At 59.5% G+C, this 10,377-nt stretch overlaps 1 protein-coding gene across 1 annotated transcript; it reads left to right on the forward strand.

The window, feature by feature from the left end:
• Positions 1-5,133: 5,133 nt before the first annotated feature.
• HSD11B2 (hydroxysteroid 11-beta dehydrogenase 2) lies at positions 5,134-10,159 on the forward strand. Its single transcript, XM_028097117.2, has 5 exons — positions 5,134-5,398; positions 8,794-9,006; positions 9,135-9,320; positions 9,406-9,543; positions 9,738-10,159. Exons 1-5 carry the CDS (start codon positions 5,134-5,136, stop codon positions 10,157-10,159), a joined length of 1,224 nt encoding a protein of 407 aa, XP_027952918.1.
• Positions 10,160-10,377: the final 218 nt, after the last annotated feature.

Here is a 10,377-nt window from a genome sequence, read left to right on the forward strand (position 1 = left end):
ATTAAACCAGCTAGCCAACAGCAACTAATTTTTGTATCTTTTGCAGTTGTTCTGCCAAAAAAAAAAAAAGGAAGGCCTAAATCAGGGGCGATGGAAGCTGTAAAGAAGCAAGTCTTGGAATTAGTTTTAACAACTTGCCTTAATGTTCCTAATCTAGAAGCAAATAAAAAAAAGGTTGATAGTTTTTTTCACCTGGGTATTGCCAACCCCCTAGGCTGAAGGCCAGGGGCAGTGTGACCAGATGGTTGGGAGCCTAGCGTATGGATGGCTGTGACCTTCAGTGCCTTGTAGCCTCTCTGGATTTGTTTTCTTTCTTGCTTGCTTGCTTAATATTTTATTTATTTATTATTTTAGAGAGAGAGAGAGAGCAGGATGGGGGCGGGAAGCTGAGGGAGAGGGACAAGCAGAGTCTCCGCTGAGCACAGAGCCTGGGGCTGGATCCCAGGACACTGAGATCATGACCTGAGCAGAAACCAGGAGTGGATCACTTAACTGACCGAGAGACCAGGAGCCCCATGTTTTCTCATGTATAGTACCTACTTCACAGGGATGATATGAAGATAGTAAATAAAATAAAGGACAAGCAAACTGCACACAAGGACTGGCATACAACAAACACACAGGAAATGTGGCAGAGGGTTATGAATGACTCAAAACCGCACTGCTGGATCTGAGACAGCCGGTTTCACCTGGAGTCAGCCAAGCTCTCCTGGCAAGTGTTCTCAACTGGGCTTGCCTCCCCTCCCCGACCCCCGCGGTTGGTCCAGAAAACGTTTCGGAGCACATTCTTGTAGTGTTTCCCAAACTTGAGGACCCTAATCCGCAAATATCTGCCTTCAATCCTAGAGGCAAAAGAAAAGTTCTGAGGAGGGTGCAAGACAGTTTGAAAGTGCCAGTCCGCTTCCCCTGCCTCACCATCCCCCCTGCCTCACCATCCCCCCTCCCCGCTAACAAAAGGGCCTGATTTCCAGATGCACAGCCTAGATGGGGTACCTCTGAAAATAGAGGGATTTCACTTCATGCCCAGGGCACACAAAGGTGAGTCGTCAATCTCCTGGGCTCCCGTGCCAGGGAGCTGTGGGATGTGCTGGAGGCCATGGGCATCCAGGTGCCTCTGGGCTCGGCCCTTGCATGTCCACAAGCCTCTTGGGCTCGGTTAGCCCAAAACAGACCTCTGCTTCTGTCCCTTGTCTGGATGCAGCAAGAGGACTCCCAGCCTCCACTCTTCCCCCATCCCTAAATCCATTTCCTGGCAATTGGGACAGGTATCTCATTTGCTCAAGACCATTCCCAGCTCTCCTTTGCCCTCAGAATGAAGTTTAAGAGGCTGCAGGTGGCAAACGTGGTCCTGCATTAACACAGTTCTCAAGATCCCAGACTTTGGGCTCAAGTACACCTGAGTCTGAAGTTAGGGCTTAAGTATGCCTGCGCAGTGATTTGTCTATGGTATTTGGGGACTGGGATGTCATTTTCTGGTGGCCTTTGGTGAGGTCAGGAGGGGGAGCCATGCAGAGCTAGAGTCGGGGAGGGGGGAGAGTGGAGATGGTGATTGTAGACAATTTTAAAGAAATGTGGCTGAGTAGGGGGGAGCACAAGAACAGTGCTGGAGGGGAGTGGTATGGGATTGAGGTGAAAGAAGTTCTCCATTGCGGCTACCAGTGGGAGAGGCCAGTTGTTGTTATGAACCCAGGGCATCCAGCACTGGGCCTGGCATGCAGGAGAAACTCGATAAAAGTTGGCTATCTTTGAGGATGGGGAGGGGTGGGGTCTGCAACCCCAGTGGGGGTACTGGTCACGGGCAGGAAGGTGGGCCCTTCTGCCATGTGCTGGGAGGTAGGGGTGGTGGGGTGCCAGGAGAGAGCAGAGGGCAAGGCAGGGCCTCCTTGGGACTTTGCTGCCTCTGAGCTGCACCACAGAGGGAGGAAGACATGACAAGGGAGTCTTGGCTCCAGGAACCCCAGTGTGGGCAGGGGACAGGGGGTGAACTCTTGGAGACTGCGACAGCACCCCACACCTCCTTCTGTTCCCCTCATCCTCAAATCCAGCATTCACCTTCACTCTATCCCCTTCAGAGCCGCGCCCTTCCAAAAAGGCCAGCAGATGGTGCCAGTGAGCTACCAGACTCAGCTGGAGCGGACTGGAGCCAGCCAGCCAGCCAGCCCCCCACCAACCCGTGACCCTCTGGAGCCTGGGGCAAGCTAAGGGTTTGGCTCACTAGATTTCTGACCAAGGGGGAGGAGAGACCACGGGTGGTGGGGGGAGGGGAAGACGGGGGTGTCCGACTAAGGACTAAGGAAGACAATGCGCTGAGGGCTTAGGGGTGGTGTGGCTAGGGGGTTCTGATCCTTCTGGTTGCCCTTCATTCCTTTGCCCCTGCCAGGCCCTGCCTTATCTGCCAGGGCTCCTGCCCTCTGCCCCCCTTCCCTTCTCTTCCCTGGAGGCCCCTGCCAGCCCAGACTCCTGGTTCTGGCAGAGGCTGGTTTTCTGCCCCTGGGCAGGCACAAACTGGCACCAGGCCTCAGACAGGGTTGGGCCAGCCCCTCCCAGCCATGACTGCCTGAACCACTTTCTTTCTACTTCCAGAACATCTCCACCTGATGGGGGCTAAGGGTTCAGCCGCTGAGGAGGCCGCAGGGAGCTGCAGCATAGATCCCAGGAAGGAGGCCTAGCCTCCTGGCCTTGGAAGTAGGATGAATTGGGTGGGCTGGGTGGGCACATATAAAAATGTGCCAGATAATCCAGTCCCACAAGACCCAAATCGCACAAGACTAATGGTTCTGTCCCAGGTGGCAGAGCGTCCCAGAAGATGAGCGGGAAACACCCGCTTCCCATCCCAGCCATCCTATACTCTGCAGCCAAAGGCAATTCCTTATAGCCCCTCTCAGCAGGTTTTCTCCCCACCATAGGCTTCCCAGTAAGTCAGGATCCTTCATGATTCCTTCTCAGGACCGTGTAGGATCCTGCTTCTCAGTCTCTGTTCTCACCTTCTTGTCCCACTGCCACTTCCCCTAGTTTCGATTCCAGTTCAGGCAAGTGCTAGTACTACCTGTGTGGCCTTGACCTTGAAAACTGCCTGGGACCCCCCCACACCACTTCCTCCTCTAAACCCCCTCTTCAGCTCCAAAGGGAAGCCCTTAATAGGCTGAGGCAAGAGAAACCATAGTCAGACTTTCAGTAGGGTGACAGAGTGGGGGTAGGAGCTCCCACAATCCAGGGTCTGCAGCTCAGGTCAGGAAGCCAGGCCAAGGTTGCTGTGTCTACCTGTGAACCTGGGCCATAGATTCAGGGCAACAGAAGTCAGCAGGTTTTAGAAAAGGAAGGTTTCCCTGAGTTTCCAAAGGATGACCCGGATGGAGGGAGAGTCACCAGAAGCACACACAACACACACAAATGTACTCACATTCACATGCAGGGTCATGGCACAGGACATGGACACAAGTGTTTTGCAAATCCTGGCACCAACAGGTACACAACGCCATGTACTCAGTGTAGGCACACATGTCCTCCCCAGGCAAGTCCTGACTCCCAGGGCCAGGGCTAGCCTGCCATCTGTGCTTACAAGTGGAGGAGTACATGAAGGCACAGCAGTGGCTCTGGACAGGAGATGGGCCCTCCACCCAGAGCCCCCCTTCCTAAATGGCTCCCAGCCCCCTCCCTGAGACTCCCCTGGCCCACCAGGGAGCCATGCCTGGGTGGCAGAGAAGGCTTTGGAGGAGGCTTTGCCTCCAAGCCCTGGCACACAGCCTGAGCACCTAAGACAGAGATTGAGCACAGGGCTGGGAGGGGTCCATGACCTCCCAGGACCTAGTTCAGGCATAGATGAGGCTGTGGGCAAGGTCCAGAGGCCCACAGGAAGCAGGTACTCCTTGTGCCATGGACTGCACCTACTGCCCTCAGAATAGGGCCTGGCAGCCAGGTGCTGGCACCAACTCCTAGTGCCTGGCAGAGGCCTAGCATGGATGCCAAACACAGGGTGCCAGACATGGGGGTGGGCAGGATGGGGGGCCGCTGGGCCACACACAAACACAGATCCTCATATGTACAGGCAGGGAAATGCACCCACACGCACAGCACTTATTTTATACCCTGCAGAATCATGGGAGTCGGACAGGGATCACCTTGTCCTAGAGGCTGCCCTCACTGACCCTCCAGGTGTCCCCATTGGCCTGACTCTTGGAGTATCGGTTGGAGGGTGGGCTGGAGGTAATGGAAAGCCTAGACACTTTCTGTGAGCCCCAGCCCCCGCCACACACACACACACACACACACACCTGCACTCCCACACACGTACACTTGTGTGGCAGAAGGAGGTGGGGTTGGTGCATCCCCAGGACGAGGCCCTGGAGAGAAGGTGGAAGGCGGGGCGAGAGACTCCCAAGAGCCTGGGCAGTCATCTTGCTCCCACCAACCCCCGCCACAAGCGGGTTTTGTGGCCGCGGGCTGCCTAGGTGTGAGCGCGCGCCAGGGCGTGTGTGTGTGCGCGAGGGACCTGCGGCCGCGCACAGCGTGGGAGTGCGGCGCGTGTGCCCGCTGCGGCTGCGGCGGCCGGCCGGGTGAGGGCGGGCTGCTTCCCCGCGGTGTTCCCGCAGGCCGGGAGGCCGCGCCGGTGCTGTCAGTGTGGCAAGCTGATGGAGGCTGTGCGTGTCCTCAGGTGTTCCGAGCAAGTGTGAGCGGGGTGTGCTCACCTGGGAGCGGCGGCTCAGCGGCCCTGGGCGCGTGGTGGTGGGGGAAGGCGAAGGGGTGAGCAGATGCAAGGCACGAGGGCTACACCGACCGGCCCTGTTCCCGGCACGGTCCGCGGCGAGGCGGCTCCTCCTCTAGCAGCAACTTTGGGACTTTGTTCCGGCTTCTTAGAAAGCAGATCGGGCCGCGGGGGCGGGGCGGAGGGGGGGGCACCTGCCCGGAGGAGGGTGCGGGTGAGAAGTGGAGGAAAGCCCCGCCCCCTTCCCCGCCTCCGCTCCGCCCTCTCCCCCGCCCCCGGGGCTCTTTATAAGCTCGGCCCGAGGGCGAACAGAGAAAGCGAGTGTCCCTCCTGCCCTTGGCTGGTGTTCTGCTGCACCCCGCGCCCCTCGCCCCGGACCCGAAGTCCCTCTCCCTGCTCCCCAGCCCGGCCCCTGCCCCGCCCCGGCCGCCATGGAGCGCTGGCCTTGGCCGTCGGGCGGCGCCTGGCTGCTCGTGGCGGCCCGCGCGCTGCTGCAGCTGCTGCGCGCAGACCTGCGTCTGGGCCGCCCGCTGCTGGCTGCGCTGGCGCTGCTGGCTGCGCTCGACTGGCTGTGCCAGCGCCTGCTGCCCCCGCCGGCCGCACTCGCCGTGCTGGCCGCCGCCGGCTGGATCGCGTTGTCCCGCCTGGCGCGCCCGCCGCGCCTGCCCGTGGCCACTCGCGCGGTGCTCATCACCGGTGAGTGCGCGGGGCGCGGGGACTCCAAGCTCGAGGGCGGGACCACCCAGAGGGCTCCCCGTGAGCACGCCAAGGCAAGGCGGGACCCCAGCGCAGGAGTGGGAGTGTCGCCTTCCCTTGGGTGCCGGGAGTGAGCCAAGTAGGAAGCGCAAGGCACCTCCCTAAGTCCGGGTTAACTACCTGCCGCTGTGGAGAGTGTTGGAGGGGAAAAGGAGGCCGGGAGTGGGCAGGTGCGCAGGGACAACTGCTGCATGAGAAAGACGGAACCTTCTGGAGTTTGGGGTTTATGCTACGCCCCTCCCCAAGAGAGCAGTCTTTGGCCCGGGGCGTGCTCTGAGGGACTTAGAGGATGGTCACCCCTTGAACTCTGCCTAACATCCCCACGTGGCACGCCCCATCTCCTCTTCCCTGGGGTCAGAGGAAGGCGCTTAGATGGGGAGTTGGGGCACCGACCCCCTTGGCTGGGACCGTTGGACTCCAGAAAAGGTTGAGGTCACCATGAGGAGCATCTGGGCGTTCAGCTGCCTCTCAGAACCCCCCACCCACCCTCAAGCTGCTGAGGTAGCTGTCCAGAGTCTGCAACCAGCACCCCACCCCACATTCCTCCTGGTCTTCAGTGCCCAGGAAGGAGGTCTTGGAGAGCTGTACTCAGGTGCCTCTGGCTGCCTGGCGGAGTTCCCTTTGTCTGGAGCAGGGAATAAATCTGTCACCAGAAGGACCGGAGGTGGGGGTTGGGGGGGACTGAGGCCCAGCCGGAAGTGGGGAGGGGGAGAAAGGCCAGGGGTTACTGGCTCCCTTGTATGGGGGAAGGGTAGCCTAGTTCTCCCCCAACCCCCATGGCTTTGGACAGGTTCTCCGAGCTCTGCCCTTACACTGGGCCCTGGGCTGGGGGCTGCCTCTAGACTAGCCCCTCAGAGGCTCGGTCCAGAAGGGGGCCCTGCATGATCAGATGGACCTGGGAGAACTTCCCAGAGGCCATCCTTGAGCTGGGCCTGGGAGGATGAGTGAAGATAGGTGGAGTGTGGAAGGTGTTTTGGATCAGACAAAGTGTGGATATGGGACAAAGGTTTGAGACAGGAATGAGCATGGCCTGGGTAGGGAACAGTAACGAGTAACCAGTAACCAGTAATCAGTAACCAGCCTGGCTGCTGTGATGTGGTGGGATATGAGGTTGTTTCCTCAGAAGAGGCCTTGAATGCCAAGCAAGAAGCCAGACTGCTGAGGTGGGGTGGGAAGAAGGATGGCATGAGGGCTTTTGGGCTTCAGCAAGAGGGTGGAGTTAAAGCAGGGTTCAGGCTGGATGAGTGGGACCTGAGCTCAGGGTATGGTATGAAACTTCAGGGGATTGAGGAAGGAAAGATAGAGACCCTCCTGGTAGGTTGTGAGCTCTGCCTTCTAATTTGTGAGCTGCCTCAACAGGAGCTGGGCTGTCTGCTGGGACTAGGGCCCCAGTGGGCAGTCTTTCCTGAGATCTCCCTTCAGGCCTTCATGCTGCTGCTATTACTTCTCCTTGCCTTGAGCCTGAGATCGAGGGGAGAGGTGGGACGCCATCTGAGGCTTGGGCTCCCCCATCTCTGGCTATACAGCCCTGCGATGGGAGAGGGGAAGGGTATGGCCCGGGCCGCTCCAGCTTCTCTGCAGTTTCCTCTCTTGCCACCTGACTGCAAGACAAAGAGGTGATCAGACCCTGCCTCACCTGCCAGGAACAGTATCTTGAGCCTGCCCGAACTGCTGGAGAATGTCCCTGAAATCCACTGCCCAAGGCCACTCCAAGAGCTCAGCCCTGGAGTCAGAATTTGGGCTGAATGGCCGAGTGCCTTGTGTGCACATTTGTGCACCAATGGTGGCAGGGGGGCTCTCATGGGAGTGAAACCCTGTGTGAATATGCAGGCAGGTTGGAGGTATATACGTACAGGTGTCTCTGTGTGTACAGGTGAACAAGAGGTTATGCAAGGCATGGGTGACTGTGGGGACCGCAGAGCTGAGGCTCTGGAAGGCCTCCATTTCACTGTGAAGGGCTTGTCTGCTCTGGGAGGGAGCTTAGGTGAGTGGACACACATGTGCTCACTCGCCTCCCCCAGCTGCCACGTGCCCTGGAAGGACCCATCAGCCCAGGGCTGTCTGCAATCCCCCAGCCACCCACATAAAGCCCAGCTCACAGCCCCCTGCCCAGCTTTGTTCTCCGCCTGAGCAGAGGGGGTGGGGCTGAGGTGGGGAGAGCTTCCGATCCCAGAGTGTCCAGAATTGGGGAAGCAGGGCTGCTGTGAAGCTTCTGCTCAGCAGGACCACGAAGGAGGCAGGCCTCAGAAAGCCTCAGTCCTCACAGGCCTCTCCCTGCACTTGCTGACTGCCCACGGAGCCAGGATCAGAATGGGAACAATGAAGAAGGGAGCGTTGCTTATCAGACCCCCACTCTAGCCCTGCCTGGTGGTTCCTATCTCTACATACTGAAGACAGGAAATTAAGTCACCAAAGTGGTAACTGACCTCAGGTCACACTTGTTGGGTGTGGGAAGGGATTCAAATGCAGGTCTGTTCTCTTCCCCATCCAGCATTTTGCTTGTCCTAGGGGCAAGTGGTTCTGAGGCTCAGAGAATGCCCCACTGTTGCCACTGCTTGGAATTCCAAGAGCTGGGGGTCAAGGGTGAGGTGGGGATGGGCCTCCAGCTTGCCTAGAGCCTGGAACAACAGTAGGGGTGTTGGCAGGGAAGGGAGGTGGGGCTCAGGTTGTGATGGCGGGAGCTGAGAGCTTGGGCTTCATCCCGAGGGCTGGGGTGGGGGTGGGGGGGCGGGCTTGGAAAGGTTTTCAGCCGCAGAGTGATACCGTCATTTTTGGAAAGATCCTTCTGATTGCTTAGGTAGAGAATGGATTCAAGGGGGCAGGATGGGACAGGACCAGAGAGGGGGCTGCTTCCTAGGCCAGGTACGAGGAAGAAGCCCGGACAAGGGCAGCTAGGGAGGGAGGGAGGCTGTGCTTCTGCACACGCCAGCTGAGGCCTGAGAGCAAAGGAGGCAGGACGCTGGGGCTGAGACAGGGTCTCACGCTGACCTCCAGGAGCGTCCTGGCCTTCCTCTTTGTTGGCTAAGTGACTTTGGGAAGCGACTTCACATTCCTAGGTCTCAATGTCCTCATCTGTAAAGTGGGAATTGTAAGCCATGTTTGGGGTAGCTATGGGGAGTCAAGGAGTTGGCAGCTGTGAGAGAGCTGGTGCCCAGGTGCTCAGCCAGAGGGGAGAAGCCTGCAGAGGCCAACCCGGGAGAGGAGGGAGGGCTGCTGATTGCTGGAAGATTGGATATCCGGGGGCCTGGATCCTGTCCGGACCCTGGTGATCCTAGAGTTGTCTCAGGCCGGACTGGGCCACAGTGGGAGTTCACTGGCTGCCCTGCCCTGGCCAGGCTGTGACTCTGGTTTTGGCAAGGAGACGGCCAAGAAGCTGGACGCCATGGGCTTCACGGTTCTGGCCACCGTGTTGGAGCTGGATGGCCCCGGCGCCCTAGAGCTGCGTGCCTGCTGTTCCCCTCGCCTAAGGCTGCTGCAGATGGACCTGACCAAGCCAGCAGACATCAGCCGAGCACTGGAGTTCACAAAGGCCCACACCACCAGCACGGGTCAGTGGCCGTAGCTCCCCCAGGAGAGGGTGTGCTTGGGTGGGAGTGAACGGGCAGGGATTAGAGGTTTGCTGCTGGCCTGACCCAGAGCTTCGTCCTTTCTTTCTCCCCCTTCTCCGTGCCCTCAGGCTTGTGGGGCCTGGTCAACAATGCAGGCCACAACGATGTGGTGGCCGATGTGGAGCTGTCTCCAGTGGCCACATTCCGCAGCTGCATGGAGGTGAATTTCTTTGGCGCCCTTGAGCTGACCAAGGGTCTCTTGCCACTGCTGCGCCGTTCTAGGGGTCGTATCGTGACTGTGGGCAGCCCAGCAGGTGAGGGCCCTTCCCCACTGGAGCGGGGAGGGGTGCCAGAGCCTCTGGCCCAGGCTGAGCTGCTTCACTCCCAATTCCTCCCCAGGAGACATGCCATACCCGTGCTTGGCAGCCTATGGGACCTCCAAAGCGGCCATGGCGCTGCTCATGGACACATTCAGCTGTGAACTTCTGCCCTGGGGGGTGAAGGTCAGCATCATCCAGCCTGGCTGCTTTAAGACAGGTGGGGGTCAGGTTTGGGATGGGGGGTATGTGGGTGTGGTCTTCTCTGGGGTGGGATCAGGTCTGAGAAATGGGCATGGCTCTGGCTGGGGGCAGGGATCGGTTTGGGGGATAGACGGGCCTGAGTCTGGCTTTGGCTTCCCTAACTGACCTCATGCTGACCTTGCCGCTCCTTCTCCCCCCTCCCCGCCCCAGAGTCGGTGCAGAATGTGGGCCAGTGGGAGCAGCGCAAACAGCTGCTGCTGGCCAGCCTGCCCCGAGAGCTGCTACAGGCCTATGGCGAGGACTACATCGAGCACTTACACGGGCAGTTCCTGCACTCACTGCGCCTGGCGCTGCCAGATCTCAGCCCGGTCGTAGACGCCATCACCGACGCTCTGCTGGCCGCCCGGCCACGCCGCCGCTATTACCCGGGCCGCGGCCTGGGGCTCATGTACTTCATCCACTACTACCTGCCTGAGGGCCTGCGGCGCCGCTTCCTGCAGACCTTCTTTATCAGCCACTGTCTGCCGAGAGCGCTGCGGCCTGGCGGGCGTGGCTCTGCCCCAGCCCAGGATGCAGCCCCGGACCGGGACCCGGACCCAAACCCAGGCCCTTCCCCTGTGGCAGCGCAATGAGCAGTGCCTACAGAAGGCCTAGCTGCTCCGGCAGAGGAGGTCCCAGGAGCCCTTGGCCCTCCCCTGGGTATGGTGACCCCCAAGTCTGCCCTAGAGCCTGCCCTAAAGGACCCCAGCCCTACCCACTCGGTCAGTGCCCCAGGCCAGGCCTGGTGAAGCAGAGGCTTCCCAGGCAACCTCCCGGGCTCTCTCCTGCTTCGTGAGCCCACACAGACCCT

Source organism: Eumetopias jubatus, unplaced genomic scaffold (assembly GCF_037043125.1).
Source record: "Eumetopias jubatus isolate StellerSeaLion01/CBP00866 unplaced genomic scaffold, mEumJub1_p1.0 scaffold_10, whole genome shotgun sequence".
In the NCBI taxonomy this organism is placed as follows: Eukaryota; Metazoa; Chordata; class Mammalia; order Carnivora; family Otariidae; genus Eumetopias; species Eumetopias jubatus.

Bases quoted from the DNA above. Each gene is read 5' to 3' on its own strand.
- HSD11B2 (XM_028097117.2), top strand. From the start codon at position 5,134: ATGGAGCGCTGGCCTTGGCCGTCGGGCGGCGCCTGGCTGCTCGTGGCG. The intron at 9,321-9,405 runs GTGAGGGCCCTT...ATTCCTCCCCAG, and splicing joins GACTGTGGGCAGCCCAGCAG to GAGACATGCCATACCCGTGC. The intron at 9,544-9,737 runs GTGGGGGTCAGG...TCCCCGCCCCAG, and splicing joins GCCTGGCTGCTTTAAGACAG to AGTCGGTGCAGAATGTGGGC.